The 19,703-nt window shown below is 41.6% G+C and overlaps 1 protein-coding gene across 2 annotated transcripts; it reads left to right on the forward strand.

The window, feature by feature from the left end:
• Nucleotides 1-1,335: 1,335 nt before the first annotated feature.
• On the forward strand, nucleotides 1,336-19,278 carry LOC131236827 (E3 ubiquitin-protein ligase RING1-like). Of its 2 annotated transcripts, XR_009166890.1 has the most exons (3): nucleotides 1,336-2,518; nucleotides 17,974-18,387; nucleotides 18,924-19,278. XR_009166890.1 is itself a non-coding variant. In XM_058234297.1 (2 exons), the coding sequence occupies exon 1, from the start codon at nucleotides 1,430-1,432 to the stop codon at nucleotides 2,504-2,506; it is 1,077 nt and encodes a 358-aa protein (XP_058090280.1). In that variant the 5' UTR covers nucleotides 1,337-1,429; the 3' UTR covers nucleotides 2,507-2,518; nucleotides 18,924-19,278. The 2 variants fall into 2 exon arrangements, 1 of the variants encoding a protein (XP_058090280.1); XM_058234297.1 differs by lacking the exon at nucleotides 17,974-18,387 and having other exon boundaries at nucleotides 1,337-2,518.
• Nucleotides 19,279-19,703: the final 425 nt, after the last annotated feature.

Consider the following 19,703-nt stretch of genomic DNA (forward strand, 5'->3'; position numbering starts at 1 on the left):
GCCATTGGTGTGACTTCTGCCTGTTGTGGTTGAGCAGGTTATGCTTCTATGAGATTGAGAGTATGGAAGGATTGAATATCTTCTTAATGGTGACCCATTGCTGCTTGGGATCTAGTGTGGATTATGCTAAGATAAGGGAGACTTTTTCGAGGACGCCCAATTCTTGGAAGTGCAATTTTTAGATTTTTTAAAATATAAATGCATATGCATATGTAGGTGTAGATGTGCAAGAACATGTATTCTTCAAGGATTCATAAAATCTTATTTTATAAGTCAGGTCATGACCAATGTAGATACTTCATCTCCAATGGAGTCACCGTTCCGTGCACGTTGGATGGTGAATTTTCCAAAGGTATAGCAGATCTACCATCTTCCTTCCACTAGTTGCATCTCTTGTTTACCCTCGTAGGTCATGTGATGAATGGGTAAGCCACATTCAGCAAGCCCAACTTTATGGTATACGGATGGCGGGGAGCCCTTTTCAGCCAGCGGAGGAGACTAAGAGACACAGCAAACGTGTGCATGTCCAAGATCCGCCCCATTGATCAGAAGCCTCTTTTGCCATGGCCTGATGGGCCACGTGCGTACTATGGAAATGGATGGCTTAGAAAAGCCTTCATTCAAGCGCACATGTGAAATCTGCTCGATGGTTGGCCAATCCGATTCGTGGCCCGGGTATGCTGTCTGTGCGCCGCCCAAACCACGAGCCTGGGTCACGCGCACGCCTCCGATGTGGGCACTTGGGGCGGGTATCTCGTGGTGATCGCTGTAGAACAAGTTCGTATTGGGACGTGAATTTCCTACACCCGTGCAACACAAAGCTCCGTGGGGCCCACCGTGGTGATATGTGTCTGACATTCACTCCGTCCATCATCTGCGCCAGCTCATGTTAGGCTACTAAATTAAGAACCACATCCATCCAAAACTCAAGTGGGCCACACCACTAGTACCAGTAAGGATAAGGCCGACAACCATTTAAACCTTCCTAAGTCCCACCGGTGATGTTTATTTGCATCCAAACCGTTTATAATGTGGGTCCCACAATTACTAAGATTCAAACCAAATATCAGCATGATCCATGACTTCTGCGGGCCACAAGATGGTTTCAATGGTAGGCAGCCCACTTCCACTTTTCTCTGTGTTGTCGTGGCCCACTTGAGATTCGAATCTGCCTTACATATAAATTCACATCGTAATTTGAACTGGCGCGAGTGATAGACGGAGTGGATGCTACATACACGTCACGGTGGACCCCACAGCCTTTTTTTTTGGGGCCCGGGTTACCTCGAACAAATGTTTCTAGAAGATTCTCGTCCGTACACTTGGCCTTCTCTGCATTCCGAGATCCAAAGGGCCACTTCCACCCACCCCAATCTCTCTCTAGCTACGGTTGACGGTCGGAAGGGATCCATTCCAGAGAAAAGAGAAGATGTCATCCGACGGTAACGAACGGCCGGCAGTGGCCCCCACCGCTCCGAAACCCTACTTCTGCTATCAGTGCGACCGTACCGTCTCCATCTTCCTCCCTTCTCCTTCCTCCGACCTTAGCTGCCCCATCTGCCATGGCGGCTTTCTCGAAGAATCCCAATACCCTCCAGAGCCTAACCCTAATCCCTTCTTCTCCTCCGACGATTCTCTGTCCCCCTTCGGATTGCCCCTATTCTTATCCGCCTCCTCCCGAGGCGGCTTCGGTCTCCCTCCCGATCTCGCCTCCCTCCTCAATCCCACCGTCATCCACCGTCGATCATCGTCCGTGGGCCCCACCGACCCCGACGTCTTCAACCCCTTGCTCTTCCTCCAGAACCACCTCCAAACCCTCATGGCCGATGGTGCCAACATCCAGTTCGTGATTGACGGCGCCCCCTCCAACGCCTCCCTCTCCTCCAACCTCGGTGACTACTTCATTGGGCCTGGCCTCGAGCAGCTCATCCAGCAGCTCGCTGATAACGATCCCAACCGCTATGGCACCCCACCTGCCTCGAAGTCTGCTATCGAGACCCTCCCTGACATCAAGATCTCTGCCGAGCTGCTCGAGTCGGATTCCGCGCAGTGCGCTGTCTGCATGGACATGTTCGAGCTTGGGTTGGTCGCAAAGCAGATGCCGTGCAAGCATATCTTCCACCCTGATTGCATCCTCCCATGGCTCGCGCTGCACAATTCATGCCCCGTCTGCCGCTATGAGCTGCCGACGGATGATCTGGATTATGAGCAGCGGACGAGGGGAATGCCACTCCCGGAGAATCTGACGAGTGGGAATGTGGCCACGGATTCGGGCAGCACCGGTGAGGGATCAGAACAGGGGGATTCACAGAGGACGGTTGAGCGGAGGTTTAGGATCTCGCTGCCCTGGCCATTTAGGGCTTCTGGTTCGCCTGCAGAGACAAGCAGCACCAGTGTTGGCAGTGGCAATAATGCTAATGTTAACGAAGGGGAGACGGGTTCAAACTCTCTGGATCGAGGGAATCAGGATTTAGGCTCTGAAACCCGGCAAGAAGATTTGGATTGAGGACTGTAGGAGGTATCATCTTCTGCTTAAGAGGGTTCCTTTTTTGAATTTTTTTGTTCCTAGGAATAATTTTGAGTTGTTTACCACACCTCCCGATGCTGCGGGTTTAAGACAATCAGACACTTATTTAGAGATGCCCCTTGGAATGAACGAGCAGTAGAGGCTAACGATGTCACTGGCATTGGTTATGCTCTGAAAGTAAATAGTTATACATGTTTGAAGAAAAGGCATAATGCATGCATTTTTTTTTAATGATATTTAGGGTTTTCCTAATTTCTAGTGTTTGTAGGTAGGAGGCAGCCTTTGTTTGGCTATTGTATTTCGTCAAAACCCAACTCGAAAGTAACACAATTGCAATTTGGAATGGATTTTGGAGCCCAGACTCGCAATATGAATATTAGGAAATGAAATAACAATCTGTTTATTTCCACTTTCTCCCACTAATAATTGCAGTTATCCAGAAACAACATTGGTCATCTGAATCCAATGAAGTTCCACTATCTGAAATATTATACATTAAGAATGACTTCTATGTGGTCTGCCATTGATTTTTATATATTTATTTATTTTTGAAATTTTACGACTTCATTCAGAAAGAAAGAACAGCAACAACAGCAACCCACTACAAGTGATCCATTCGTCACTCAATTATCCATTTGTCACTCAATGATCCATTCATCAATCAATGATCCATTCGTCACTCATATTTACTTCTTTAGAGCAATCTCTAAATTCATTCCTTCACAAGGCTTTCTCTATTATCCTGAGGGAGAACATAGACTACTATAGTTATGTCAAGTAGCAGTTTTTTGCTTGCCCTGGTAGGAAAGGGGAAGACACCATCTCTCTCTCTCTCTCTCCTCCCTACATCTCATGGTGCACATGTGTGTGTGGGGTGCAAAGTATGCAAAAAGGGCTATGTCATGGCTGTTATGTAATGGTAACGGTGGCCATCAGTACATGTTATGGGGCTGTAACAACTGTTATGAAAAAAAAAAAGAAGCTCGTGACAGACCCGTGACGGCCTTGTACGCCGATACGTTTTTTTTTTTCCCTAAAAAGAAGAAGAATCCATAACAGCCACTATAGGGGTTGTAACAGCCATTACGACCTGTATTGTACGGTAATTACGACCACTATTACCGTTATGGAATGCCATGGTGGTGAAGGCTAGTTTCTCTAGTCTTTGTCAAGTGTTCTCTCTTGTGGTGTTTTCTATAAAAGGGAAACATGTGTGGAGGGTGAGTATATCTTCCTAAGGGATTTCTAGGTAAGAGATTTCTCATGCAGTGGAAAAGTGGGAGTAGTAAGCCTTGTATTTCTGGTTTCTCTTATTTTATTGAGGAAGAAAGCTCCGTGTTGTTGTCTTGTGGATGTAGGCATATTGTTGAACCACATAAATTTGTGCCTCTTGGCTCTTGTTTTTTGTGTCGGATCTTTCCATTTGTAGTTTTGTGTATCGCTGGTATTGAACGTGTGTAGGTGTAGCTGCACAACAATAACTCCATACGGATCTGAATTTAAGTGTTTTTTTTTTTTTAATTTTTATAATATATATATATATATATATATATATATATATATATATATATATTAGTTTTTAATAATATTGTTTGCAATGTGTTCCAAAACGGTAACGGTGGCCATGATGGCCACCACCGTTACTGTTATGATACGGGCTGACCATTTTTTATTTTAAAAAAAAACTGTCACAGGACCGTTACTACTTGTTTTTTCTGTAACAGTCGTTACAGCTGTTTCGACCTCGTAATGCGTAATGGTTATGATCGTTATCGTTACGTAACCGATTTTGAATACCTTGATTGTTTGTGTTGTATTGTATGAGATTTGAATGATATGAGCATATTTTGGATATAAGTTCATCACTTATGGCCAATAACACATTGTTGTCTCACCTAAACAATGGAAAACTATTGTGCATAGTTATTTTTGTAATGTTTCAAGTTCTAAGTGTGCAATCATGTGTCTTTTAACATCTTCTGAAGTTCTATTCGTAAACATTTCCCAATGTTTCCCTCATACTGCGATACATAACACAATACATGCAATATTTCCCTATCTGTCCCAAGATGTTCTTGTATTGTAAGGGGTGCGATGCATGGTGCTATATTGATACATAAAACATTGATGGTGGGCCTTGGCTATCCATCACACATCAACATAACCATATGTCTATTGCAATGGCTTCATAGAAGCTATGTAATCATCCGTCTCCTTCATCTCATCATCCAAGTACTTGCTTATGATCTCCGGTGAAGTCGGAAGCTTCACACCCACTTTGGCTTGTTGCACTTCATCAATCATATTCCTAATATGTGGGTTTGTAGCTGCATTGGCTAGCACATGGTTGAATATATATAAAAAATGAAATAAGGTAAACATCCTCTTCCTCACGGTTTGCTTACTCCAAACACCCATCAATCACTTTTGATTTGCACCCTTATTCTTATACAATGATGGATCAGTGAGTGGGTCCGCCACCCGCATGGTGTGCTATAAAGGTTGTTACATAAAGGTAATGGTAGCAACCGTTACACGTTACAAGGTCGTAACAGTTGTAGCCACCGTTATGAAAAAAATGACTTGTAACCGTTGTTAATGGCCCGTTACGCCCCTTGTAAAAGCCATAAAACCCCATAATGGCCTATTACGGGGTAAATACAGGTTTTTTGGATTTTTTTTTTCAATGTTTCGGGACAAATACATGTTTTTTGAGTTTTGTCCTTTCAATAATTAAAAAAAAGCGACCGTAATGACCGTTATGATCCGTATCGTAAAGGTAACGGTGGTGGCCATTATGGCCACCGTTACCATTATGGAATACCTTGGCCACCCGAGTGCTTTAGGTTCGACATACACTAGGCTCCTTGAATTCCCAACTGTCACCCCTACTTCTATCCCTTTTACTATTGCCACCAACACTGCGTCTAGACCCCTCAAACCTAGGCCTAGACTCAGCCCATCGCATTTGCTCTGTCCCATGATTATCTTCATAGAGGTGTGAAATGCCTATCTATAAGCTAGTATGTCCTGCTACGTCACACAATCACAGGGTATCTAATGTCATGGTAGTCGTCATCCAGCTTCTCATCTACTTTTCCAAGTGCCCATATTGGATTCAACGATGGTGGGCAAGACTGTCCAACGGGAGCGATAGGAAGATGAGATGATTGCTGAAAGCCCTCAACAGAAGCTGCAGGGGAGAAAGGAAAAGAAGGAAAGCAGTGGATATGAAAGGCGATTGCCAACGGCAAGTAGGTGGTCCGAATGAGGCCGGATGGGATAGAGAAGGCTTGAGAATCCTTGTAATGGTCATTAGTTGAACAATCGAAGAAGCCACCATTTTGCAGATTCAGTCTTAGCTCGAAGAGTGCGGCGGTTTGGCAGAGGAGAACTTCATTGTGAAGCTAATAGAGGTGAATGAGGTCTAGATCTCGGTTAAACCTGGTATAGAGCTCGATCAATTGTTGATTCTAGGAGCAAGATTTAAAGATGGATGGGTGAGACAAATAAGGAGATGGGTGGACAAATTTCTTTTTGGGAAGGAGGTATGGTTTCTCATTTTTTCCGGGGGGGGGGGAATTTAGGAAGTATTTTTAGAGATTGGGTTATGTCTGGGAGAGGTGGTGGCTATAGATGATGTGATGGAGGATAGTACTGAGTTGGGGGCGATGGCGACCTGCTGGGGAGAAGCAGATTTAGACAAGGAGTCGCTGATGGTGCACGACTTCAGTGCTCTAGCGGTGCATTGTTTCGAGTCGGCGAGGTGTGGAAGCTTGCCATTGGTTGTAATGGGGTTGGTGGGGAAAGGGGGAAATGAGGATGAGGTACATGGGGTTCAGAGGGATGTAGGAGTGTGGAAGGCGGATACTCTCGCCCGGAGCTGTGGTTCGGAGCCTGAGCTTGCTGCAAAGGGGACACGTTCTCCCAACTTTAGAGAGGGTCGGGTCTCGGTTTAGGATGTGTGATCATAGGAGAAAAGCGGGGTCAAGGCTTTGGATGCCCAATCTGTCTCCAAAGCTATTATCTTGAGGGTTCATCATAATGAGGGCGGCGACGTTGCTGTGGAGAATACACCTAGCAGGACCTTTCTCAAGGAGAGGAAGGGATGTCTATGCACGGTGCTGATGAAGACCACTCACCTCTTGCCCTCATCTCTCTTACATGTGCGGTGATATCGGATTTGTCCGCATGATTGATTGAAACTCGCATGCGGACCCGCATCGAGAGATGGCATGAGAGGCTTTTGAGTATTTCTCCTTAAGCTATTGATGGCCCTCTGGTGAAGGTCAATGAGGGGGAAGATCCTGAAGGACGACAACTCCTACAAGAAGATGGTGGTAAGGGACTCGAATTGCGATAAGACAGTGGAAGGGTCTTGTTGGAAGTTGGACAATCTGATGTCAACTGATCACATTATGGAGGAGGTGTTGATAGTCAAACCTCTTGGGGCTACATTGAGGTGGGGAAGATGTTGCTATCTGCCAGGCCAATGTTGAAATGGTGACAGATGTTCAAGCTGTAGCAAAAAAGGTTAGTAATCTTTTGGAGGAACAACTGCACTGGTCTAAGGATGTGCTTGAGAGGGTTGGGAGTTTACTGGGCCTATCTTTTGGGGCATGAGATGAGGATGCTTATGCTTTCTTCCAATTTGTTCAAGGTAGAGGAGCTCTGAGGCAGTAGGATCTTCAAGCTTTGAAGGTTCGGAAATCTCTGAGAGGGTGGAGAGAGCTTCTCAACCTCAAGTGCACGATCAATTACGATTCCATAGGTAAGGCTAGTGGGGGAAAGAGAGTCATGAGGGCTAAGATTGTTACTAAATGATAATATTTTCTTGGAATGTCAGGGGATTGGGTTGCAGCTTTAAAACAGGTCATGTGAAAAAGACGTGTAAAAAGAGGCAAAAGCTGATGTTCTTGCGCTGTTGGAAACCAAGATCCAATCCATGAACATGGGCATTGTGGATTCCATGTGGGGATAAAGCATAGAGAGTGGATTACAATGGATGCTATTGGTGCGGCATGGGGTATTGCTGTAGGCTTGAATTTAGAGGTATAGAAGAAAGAGGACAACTCCTCTAGTATTTTTTTTCTTTATCTCTGGTATTATGGGACACAATTTCTGGATGGTGATGCAGTTTTTCTGCACTCTATGGGCCGTGTGTTCTAGGTCAACGTGATCAGTTTTGCGTTGAATTGAATAGTGTTAGGCAACGCTGGAATTTTTAGTGGTGCGTTGGAGGTGATTTCAAGGTGGTGAGATTTTCATATGAAAAATTGAATGGTGGGTGTATCAGCAACATGAAAGGTTTCACAGAATGAGTAGAGTGTCATGAGCTAGCATATCTCCCACCAAGGGGAGCAAAATTTACCTCGTCAAATGCGCAAGAGGATCCTATCCTGTCACAGTTAGATAGATTTCTAGTTTTGGTGGAATGAATAAATTCCCACTTGCAGGCCAAAGGGGATTGCTGAAACCTATGTTCGATCATTGGCCTATTGTGCTGGAAGTTTTGGAAGAAGGTTGGAGCCCAAAGCCTTTCTGATTTGAGATGGCCTGGATGGAGATAGATGGTTTTGAGCAACTGATTAAGGAATGGTGGGAGTCTTTTTCAATTGAAGGTTTTGCCGGCTTCAAGTTGTCTTGGAAGCTAAAAATGTTGAAAGAAAAGATAAAACGCTGGAAGAAAGTTCTTGGTGCTAGGGAGGCGGAGTTTGAATCCCTTTTAAAGGAGATGCATGATTTGGATGTCAAAGAAGAGGCTGGTCATCTATCCTCAGAGGAACGTGAAAAGAGATCTAGCTTAGCCTTGAGTTATGCAAGCCATATTAAAGAAGAGGAAATCAAATGGAGGTAGTGATCTTGATCACTTTGACTAAAAGAAGGGGAGAAGAATACTAGTTTCTTTTATCTCGTAGCTACCGTTGGGGCTTAAGGCAACGAAATAAGCAGTTTGGTAGTTGACGGTATCAAGACATTGGTTAAGCTGTAAATTTGCGATTCGATTGTGTCCTTCTATAAGAACCTCTTAACTCGTGATAATTGGAAGAGGCTGTGATTGGTGAAGTTTGATTTCCCTTAATTGCCAAGGGCGGTAGTGAAGTCTCTTGAACACCCGATTTCAGAGGAAGAGAGGTTAAAGCTGCTCTAGATTCACATGTAGAGAGAAGGCCCTAGCTCCAGATGGTTTTCCAATGATGTTTTTCCAAACATTTTGGGAAGTGATTAAAAGGGATGGGATGGAGTATGTGTTGGAATTATATGGTCGTGATTGTCTCTCAAATGATTTAGGGGTGTCTTTCATAGCTCTCATTCCTAAAGTTGAAAGGACGGAGTCGATAAAAGATTTTGGCCTATAAGCTTGATTGGGGCCCCATATAAAATTATTGCTTAAGTCCCGGCACTTCGATTTCAGATAGTGATTGGGGCTCTTATTTTGTTATGCGGATGTGGCCACGGTGGATAATCTTCGACTTATTTGACATTTGTGGGATAAAGATTATTCAAAGAATTGAGAGGAAGCTTTCGGATTGGAAGGGCTGTTATTTATCTTTAGGGGGTTGTTAACCCTCATTAAAACAACTTTCTCTAATATGTTGGTGTATTTTATGTTGTTATTTAAATGCCCCAAGTTAGTGTTGGATAGGTTGGAAAAATTAAGAAGAGATTTCTTTTAGCAAGGGGAGGGAGAGAAAGAAGTTCCATCTTTGTAAGTGGGATGAGGTGTGCAAGTTAATTGTCGATGGTGGGGTAGGTGTGAAGGATTTGGAATCCATGAATATGTTGCTGCTTGGGAAGCAACTTTGGAGATTTGGCACCGAATTAGGAAGGCTGTGGAGGGAGACTATTGCAAGCAAATATAGTGTGCAGGAGGGGGGTGGGAAGTGAGAGATCATCTCGATATTGCGCATCTAGTATTTGGAAAGCAATCATTTTGGTTGATCAGGTTTATTTCTGTGCAAAGCTGGTTGTTGTAATGTGATGGATGTGTGGTTTGGTCCCCTCTTTTGTTGTAGAGATATATGACAGACGAGGAGATTATAGAGTTTGCTTGTCTATTGGACAGATTGATGATCGTGGCTCTGTTGGCTCATGATGAGGATTCGATGGTTTGGCATGCCCACAGTTTAGGCGGTATTTCCGTTTGATCCTTCTTCAAGTTGATCCGTGGAGTGCCACACCTTAATTCTTTTCTGTATTACTTGTGATTATATGGATCCCCTCCAAGGGTGTCTCGGCTTTCGTTTGATTAGTGGGAAGAAAGAGAGTGCTAACTATTGATAATCTGCAAAGAAGATCCCTAGTCCTCCCTAACATATGTTTGATGTGTATGAGAGTGGATTACCTCTTTATTCACTACATGTTTGCCTGGAAGGTGTGGGACCATTTCTTTGAAGTTTTTCATACTGGTTGGATGATGCTAGAATTCGTTGTGGATTTATTATGGGTTTGGCATGGAGGCGGGGTTGGCAAAGTGGGGAAAATTGTGGAGATTGATTATCATGGCGATTTTTTTTGGTCATTTGGGGGAACACAATAGACTGTTTTGGTAATAGAAGCTCTTCGCCTCCTGAGGTCATTATGGAAATTAAGTGTAATGTAATGGGTTGGGTTTCTTATGTAAAAGCCTTTAAATATGTTAATCTCTCCTCTTTTGAGTTGTAGAGTTGGGTTGTATTCTTTTGCGCTTTTGCGTGTTTTCTAATAAATTTCAGTTATCTATCTCTCTCAAAAAAAGAAGCTAAAATTAAAAATTTCTCACCTCTGGGGTTTTGTCCCAAAATACCTATCTGATGACAATTTCTTTACCATCTAGTGTTTCAATGCAAAATACTTTAAGTGGAGTGGTTGAAACACATCTATGAAAAGATTAAAAATTGGCCCAAAAAAGTTTTTTTAAAGAAAAAAAATATATTTTCTTAAGAATTTTCAGCAACATACATTGTCATCGTAATACTTGCGAAACATTGCGAGTAGTGAGCGATGTCATGTATTTAAACAATAAGATGAGTGCTAATATATCATGATAAATTTGATATTGTGGTACGTCGCATATATCTGCTGTAAATATATTACTTCTAGAGTGTTTTGTAACGTTGACCCAACAATGCCAAGAGGGATCTTCGATGCATAACTGTTGTATTCTTATTCTATTCTTGCTCTAACAAAATTCCTTTATGGGTACCTACTTTGTGAGAAAATTCTTAATCCTTTTTGCCATGTTGGCAATGGGCCTTCTTACCACTAAAGATGCAGGCGTGAGTGTGTTAGTAGCTAGGTTGTTTTGGTAGAGGTAGTTACTAGAAGTGCTTCCCTCCAGAAGCACGAGTGGAACGAGTGTGTAGGTGTTTTAGTCGCGTGAGGTCAGTGTGTTTAAGGCGCGTGGTAAGTGACGAAAGCGTTAGCGACCGGTTAGTTGCTAAGGTGAAGAAGGTCCTTTAAGGCACAAGTGTAGGTAAGTGATGGTAGCGCGTTCCTAAGGTAAGGGACTTTGAGGTAAGGAGAGTGTAACGAAGTGCTTCCCGAAGAGCTGACATTGAGGTGCCAAACCTTCCTGTCGATGCGAACCCTTGGGGAAGATCAACCTGTTATCCCTAGAGTAACTTTTATCCATTGAGCAACGGCCCTTCCACTCGGCACCGTCGGATCACTAAGGCCGACTTTCGTCCCTGCTCGACGAGTGGGTCTTCCAGTCAAGCTCCCTTCTGCCTTTGCACTTGAGGGCCAATCTCTGTCCGGGCCGAGGAAACCTTTGCATGCCTCTATTCATCTCTTTGTTATCTCCCAACAAGGAGTATGAAGTTATTTGACAGTTTTTTTAAACCTCTTTTAAAGGATTGATACCTCAATACCCAAGTAAATCACCAATACTTATGGAAATGTGCCCAAATCCTTGTTTCCTTGTAATAGTGAATGAAGAGATGGACTGTTTCGTCCTCCTTGATGTTGTTGATTTTTTTTGAAAAATGTAAAAAATATAAGAAATTAAGGGTAACTTTCCTAAGTTAATAGATAACTAATTTTACATATTTAAAATATATTTGAGAGAAATAAAATCAATTAAACATCAAGTGCTTAAATCTTGATCTTCCAACTTCCAAGAGGGGGAGAGAGAGAGATTAAGACCACTTGGAATTAAGAGATGTAAGATAAGAAGAGAGCAAGAGAGTTTTGGAGTGAGAGTATTGCAAATGGGGGAGGTTTGGAAGCCTTTTTTAAAAACAAAGTTGTTTAAAAAAAATTAATATGCCAACCGTTGGCCAATGTGCGATCGCATATGCCACATATGCGATCGCATATGTGCCAGATTGCATATGCGATCTGCATATGGATATGTGCATATGCGATTGCATATGCGCATATGCGGTCACACATGACAACAATGCTCCTTACACATAAAGTGTATTCTCAGAAGACTATGCCCCCTATGTTTAAGATGATTAGGCGTGATAATTTTGTCAGTCACAACTGTCCAAGTGAGCACCTCAACTCTTGCCGGAATCAATAAGCTCCACACGTAAACACAAGGAGGCAGATTTGGAAGAGAACTGCCCAATTGAGGGTGCATGAAAGCCTATCACTGTCCCGTTTGTTTTCCTGTTGTTGTTTTTCTCTTCTTTGCAATTAATCAACTTTCTTTTTTGCAATTAATTTTGAGATGCCGTTTAAAGAAAAAAGCCCGGCATTGTCCTCTGTCTGAACTTGGTCTGGTATACAACTTCCTCATTGTTGAGGTTCCTTTGAAAATTTATATTTCATACCAACTTTCTTCCCAACTCTTTCACAACATTTTTAGAAGACACTTTCTCACCATACATGATAGATTTTTGGGAATTTCATCTCAAGACTTCCGTTTTCTCATCCAAATGTTGTCCCAAAATTCCACCTATCATCTTTCCCCTCACAAAATTTTACACGTCATATCTTTTCTTTAACCACATGTATTGCTCTTTGTGGATGTTTCTCCAAACATCCAATCCCCTGCCAACAGTGATGCCTCCCTTGACCTTCTAACTTCCTTCTATTTAATTTAAGTGTTGCTTCCTTTGTATGCCCTTTTCGCACCAATGGAAATCCCTTTGGTTTTCACAAGCCTTTTCGCCTTTGAAAAATGATTCAGATTACACCAGGAGTAAGGTTGGCAATGGGCCGGACCTGGGCCCAGTAATATCAAAATTTCAACAGTAGCGGCCTGAAAGCCCAGCCCACTGGACCAAATATAGGCCCAGGCCAGGCCTATTGCCAAGACTAACCAGGAGATCTGAGAAAGCAGCTTGAGGCCTAATCCCTTCACAAAATTTAACACATGTCAAATCTTTTCTTTTACTGCATGTATCGCACTTTGCAGATGTTTCTCCAAACATCCAATCCCCTGCCAACAGTGATGCCTCCCTTGACTTTCTAACTTCCTTCTATTTAATTTAAGTGTTGCTTCCTTTTTATGCCCTCCTTGCACCAATGGAAATCCCTTTGGTTTTCACAAGCCTTTTCACCTTTGAAAAATGATTCAGATTGCACCAGGAGTGAGGCTGGCAATGGGCTAGACCTGGGCCCTGTAAAATCAAAATTTTCAACAGGGCCGGCCCAAAAGCCCAGCCCACTGGTCCAAATGTAGGCCCAGGCCAGGCCTATTGCCAGGACTAACCAGGAGATCTGAGAAAGCAGCTCGAGTATTATCTGTACACAGGCAGCTTCTTTTCCAAAGTTATTTTCTTTTCAAAACTTTCAACAAACGAATTCCATTTTGATTCTGCATTAGGATTGGCAACCGACAGGACCCTGAAATAAGTCATTGGAAGATTTTTTGTTTTGCATCCTAAACTACCTGGCACGGAAGCAAGCCATGCATCCTCGATTTTTATTCCCTCCATCTTGCTCTTTAAGAGGTTTATCCTAAGATCCAAGATCACTTAAAAACATCTTAAAGTATAATTAAGAGTTTGCACTTGATCTTTTGATTTGCTGAGCCCTTTCTAAATCATCCATACCCAACTTGCTCAAAATAAATAAATAAATAAAATAAAAATCCACTGCTCAAAAGATAACCAATTGAAAGAGATGCAGTCAGGTTGAGGCCTGGCCATTGATGGTGAAAAGCTGCTTCTAGAAATTCACCATTCTCTTCTTGAGTTCCTCATGATGTTCAATAAACTCTCCGTCCACTGTAAATGATCTCGTTTCCTCTTCTTGTAGCATTGGCCATCTGGTGGAAGAAAGACATAATTTGTCCTCTTCAATCAGAACTTCACTTCTCTTTGCATTCCAGACATTGGGTTTTAATCTTGAAGAATTGATGCTTTTTACAAGTTAAAAACCCACTCTTTCCATGGAGAAATCTTTCTACCACCCATCTATCAATTTCACATAGCCTGGAATTAATAGCTGTTTATTTTTGTACTTCTATGGCCTCTGTCCCCAAGACTGTCCCACATTCGAGCAATAGAGGAATATGATAATTTAAGCATGGGTTTTGCCGGAATCTGTGGAGGCTCTTCTCTAGGCGCGGCATGGAGATGCTGGAAAGGCTAGCTAAGCTATTTGGAGGCTTCTTGTAATGGCTATTCTTTGGGCGATCTGGAAAGAAAGAAATGGCCGGTACTCTAGAAACAGGAGGTCCGCTGTGAACGGTGATCAAGACAGTTGTGGGTTTTTTCAAGGGTTAGGCTCCTCGTGTGTATGCACAGCTAAGACTGCCTCTTTCTATTCTATTTTGGAGTCTTAGTATAGCATTGTATTCTTTTCCTGCCTTCTGGCGGGCGTCTTAATAAATTTTGTTCTCTCTCAAATAAAAAAAATAAAAAAGAAACAAAGAAACATTCAAGCAGGGATCTTTGGCACACCAGCTTGAAATGCACCTCCCATTCATTTTTAAGAGGCAGGAGGAAAAAAAAAAAAAACCTGTCCAATCTGCACATGATCGGGCTTTCTTGATTTTTCGACCAAGTGATCATCACCTATCAATGGAAGGTCAATGAGCTCACGTTAGTTTATTAAATCTGGAAACAGCCTCATGCTATAAATTTAGCAGTGCAAGGCTCCTACTATCAGTGGTGTCTCTCATCAGATTTGATGTGACTTCAAACCTGAAGCTTCAGATCAGGTGTCAAGTCATTGTTAACAGTTATTATTAGCGGGGTATAGTTTAGATGTTAAGACATTGTTTTTTTTAAAAAAAAAAAAAATTTTAAATTTTTTTTGACGGATATTGTTTGTAGTTTTTTGCAGTTGCTTCCTTTATGTCATAAGTGGTGGTAGATCTGATTAATGTTAACCAATGTTTTGGAATTGCACATGTTTGAGTGAACTCTACTTGTTTACAAGTTTTTCCATGAATTTTATCCCCCTTCGCATTGTGTGGATTTTCTTGGGGCGTGAAGCAACATTACCTAGATTCCTCTTCTGGAGCAACTTGAGCTGAGATCAATTGACCTGTCTGAGTTCATTAGAGTATATACAGACTTGGCATATGCTATAGAGGCATGGTTGTAAAAAAGTGTCTAGTGGCTACCAAATCAACCGTATCAGATCTGATTTGCACTAAAACATTCAGACAATATGTATCAATCCATTCATGATGTCAGTTGGCATTTATTTGCAACTTTACCAGGCAGAGTCGCCAGATGGTTCCCAGCCCGGGTAAAGGATGTGAGGTGGGCAGCCACTCATCAAACTTTTGCCAAGCCATCGTGAGCACTTCTGTTTTGAGCTATTGGTGTAATAGGAATAGTGAAGCTGACTCCAAATAACTGGAACAAGTCTATGATCATGATGGTAGGTTAATCCCGAGTTTTATGCATACTACATCAGCGACCTCCCCATGTGTTATGTAAGGGCCAATCGCTGGAATGAGTTATCCACATTTTAGAATCTTAGTGTCTGTTTTGGGGGTACTTTCATTTTAATTTTTTTTAAATTTTTTTTTTTTTTAAGTTCTTCCCTTGCAACTTCAGCTGTCTGAAAAATAGCACTCTAGAGTTTTCGCAAAAAATGAGTTTAGGAGACACTGCTTTCCACCTGCCCACACACATGCTCACTGGTTTCACATGTGCAGGGTGCAAACTGCCCATGAGGTATGCCATGACATGAATATATCATGCCCCATAAATCGCTACCATCCATTTTATGGGTGGGTCACACTGTAGCTGTGAATATGGTCTGTTCGTGAGAGAACTGACAGGCGCCGACAGCTACAAGGGTGCCATTGGTCACGTAAATTGGTTTTCTCCTGTCACCCGAACAGGCCCTTGGACTATGTTTGGAAGTTTCTCTTCTCAAATATTTAAACTGTAGGCAACTGTAAAATAAAGGTCCAATCACAAAGTTCCTTCAACACATAATCAGTGATCTCTGTTGGGAATGTCTCCATTCACATGCTGCTGCAATTAGGAGGATTGACACACCATAGTAGGTATAGGCATGAGATCAGGTCAGACATTTTGTGTTTAGAGATGATTAAAAGTAGATTAAAAAAGTTTATTTAAAAGATAATAAATCAACTCATCATTATAGATCATCCCAGCTATTTGGGGTTGGCTATTTAAAAGACAATGCGCTCCAGAATGTTTTACTGATAAAAGTAGGTTAAAAAAGTTTATTAAAAACATATTTAAAAGATAATAAATCAACTCATCATTATAGATCATCCCAGCTATTTGGGGTTGGCTATTTAAAAGACAATGCGTTCCAGAATATTTTACTGATAAAAATACTAAAATATTAAATTTATAGGCTAGACTCCTATGTTAGTTTAGCACTATTTTGGAAATGGTGGAGACTTATCTTCCTCACACGTGACAGTGGTGTGCAGCTATCCAGACCATCCAAATTGTGGGTCCCATTATGGATAGAGCATAAGTCTAACATCTCACTGTTTACGCAATCCTAACCATCCAATTAATGGCTATCAAATGGATCGTTAGAGTAAAATAATGAATGTTCCAAATTCGAAGGTAGTGCAATTGGTCAGTTATGCTCCATCCACAGTTGGCTCAGCAATTTGAATCATCTGGATTGCCATACAGCTATGGCATGTTAACCATTGAAGAGTCACCACCATTTTTTAAATGATGCAAAACTAATGGAGTCTGGCCCTAAATTTATGGTTGTCCCAAATCTGATCATGATGTTTTTGGGGTGGCCTGTCCCAACTCCAATCATGATTTTCTGGGGTTACCCATACCAACTCAAACAGAGTTGACTTAGTTGAGTCTTGTTGGTTTCAGTTGGCAACAAAACGAGTTACCAACCTAAACAGGACAGAAATGGAATGAGTCTGGGGCTTGTTGTACAGATTGCACTCCAAAATGCTATCTGTAAGAGCCCATTTCTTCTTCTTCTTCTTCGGGAAACTATTTATATAAATTAGAGATATGCATTAGCAGGATGAAACCCACAAATAGAGGATGATGATGACAGTGTTGAGTAGCCACGGGCCCACAGTCAGCACGTAATTCTTTCTAGTGGTGACTGGTGAGTGTTATTCACTTATTTATCATCCTTAAAAAAAAATTATTCACCTATTTGTGGGCAATTTATTAGTTATTTACTTATTTGCATCTATGTTTGTGTTTGACACTTTTAACTATTGATAATTTGATATTTGGTCAGATTTACCATACTTGTGACTATGGTTTGTGTCATCATTACATATTAGTGGACTTGTAATCTTACGTATTGATATTAGAATACTGTATATTAGAATTTTAGAGTTGGTCAGCTACTAAGTACTCAACTTTAAACATGCAGCCCGATGGACAACATTCTTACCAAAGATTGGGCTGTTACACCATTCAATACATGTCCAAAACAAAAAATAACTGCATATTTGAGGTCCTCCCATTTTTTAGAAAAATTATGATTTTCTGTGAAAAAGAAAAAAAGAAAAAAGAAAAAAGGCCGTTACAGGCCATATCATATTGGCTAGCCAACATTAATCAAATAATGAACTCAAATGTTATTTCTCCCAAAAGAAGAAGTAGAAGTTGAACTGAATTTTGTAAAAATATACCTCTTTTTAATTGATGTGATATATATATATATATATATATATATATATATATATATAGAGGAATGATAACCAAATTGGTTCAATCTAAAAAAATAATAATCAGTTAAATGCAAGGTAATTCTATAACAGCAGTGCTGTTACCGTTACTCATCTCATAGTATTGCCAACACCTGGTTAAGAAGAGACTTTTGACCTCATACTGCACTGCAACAGTTGCATCACGAATCTGACTCCATGTTCTGTTCTTTCCACCGTTATTGTCATTTTTTCTTTCCTTTTCTCTCTTTTTTATGTTTTGATAAAAACCTGTATCAGCCCCGTGATGGGCTGTAACAGGCCTTTTTTTTTCTGTAACGGCCGTCACAGCTGTTTGAAAACCTTGGTTAAATGTCAACTTCACGTGCAACCCACCTCATGTTCCAAGATGTCATGTGTGCAGGAATTCCAACCAGTGCATGAGGGTGGGCTGCCATGAATGAAGTTCACCTTGTAAAAAATTCAGGCCGGTCCACTCATCAGCCAGGCTATACTGGGCGTACATTAAATCAGATTGTTGGCAGTTCTGGTTTAAACCATCCATTGTTTCTGTACAGCATGGGCCCCACCTGGTGATCTTCACCATGGGCCATCTTATGAATGGTTCAATGTCCTACACATGTGACACGCTGGTCGGTAAGCTGGGTTCCCTGTGAAGTTCATATTCAACTAGATGAAGGTGGTGATGCCTATAGAGGGGCATGGATATAAAAATTCCTGGGGATTGGTAATTGGGTGAGAAGAAATCAAATATGCAGCTCGTTGAAAGAGATGAAGTGTGCCCAGACAAGGCTGTGGGTGCATATAGTGGCCTCTGGTAACTTAGATTCTTATAGGTGGGCAGACTTCCATCATCATATGTATTAAATCTATAACCCCTCTAGCCTATAGTTGCATGGAATCTTCTACTCTGTGGGTCGCTCCCCCTTTTGGAATCTATGGTCACTAGACATTTCAGGATTAAAATAGCCTGTCTTTATTTGTTTGACAAGTTCCCATGGCACATCACTTCCCACCACAATGCGGAGTTTGGCAGGATGATTTTGTAGTGCATAGTATGCCAGCCCTCTCACTTTCTTCAGTATCTTTCTTCGAGTTACAAAGGTCTCCTTTCTCTCTCCACATTCATTTGTTCATGTGAAGGAGAACTCTTTTTCTTATTTTCTTTTTTTTTTGGGGTGGTATCATGGCACTCACATCATTTTTTGTATATGCATTGCACCAGTACACCTGCACAAATGAAGGATCTAATTTATATGCATGTACACTCTTTTTATTTTTATTTTTTTGTGCATTCTGTTCCATTCCATCTTTGGTTACTTTTTTTTTTTTTTTATTCTGGCTTTTTTGTAGAGGATATTCACTGCCATGTTTGCTGAAGGAGCATCCCCTGTAATTTGTCAATTAGTTTGCCCTGGATCTGTTTGGACGGGTCTCAGAAGGTGGGCCAGAATTCTGTGTCCCATGGACAGGACCTCCCAGGCAACTATATACTACATTGAAATTTGGTATATTTGAACTTTGAGATCACAATCATAGGTTTTAGCTGATTTGTTCATAATCAAAACATCCTTATGTCTGTTTTTCCATTGTCTGTGTTTTGTTTCTTCCTTTTTTTTTGGGGGGAATTTTTGTAATATATCACCATCACCATCATCATCATCATTCATGCTCATACTTATTTCATTTAATACCGTCAGGTTTTCTACATGCATTTCTTTTTTAGTTATCAAGGATGAGACCCCATGCGGGAAACCTGTATTTGTCACCAATGGTTGGTGATCTGTTGGCTCTCGTTTTGCCAGTAGTATCTTGAGTAGTACAAAATACTTTTCTTTTACTGGGTTTTGACCAATGCAATTCCAGTAGAAACTGAGAGCTCATTCATGTTGATCCCTCACCATCCAACATGGTATGCATGTTCAAGATACTAGCCATCTGTTGTTAGGTGGATTGTTTTCACCTTGCTCCAACAATCGGACTGGTTCACTTGCAAGGCAAGGCTAATGTTCCAGACGAATGGATGAGTGGACGGGCCTGAGTTTTTGTGCCTGGGTAATTGGAATTTTGATGGGGGTTCATCCGATGGACGGTGCAAGATATTCTATACGTTAGTTGGTTTGGTGGCCCCCT

Source organism: Magnolia sinica, chromosome 2 (assembly GCF_029962835.1).
Source record: "Magnolia sinica isolate HGM2019 chromosome 2, MsV1, whole genome shotgun sequence".
Lineage (NCBI taxonomy): Eukaryota > Viridiplantae > Streptophyta > Magnoliopsida > Magnoliales > Magnoliaceae > Magnolia > Magnolia sinica.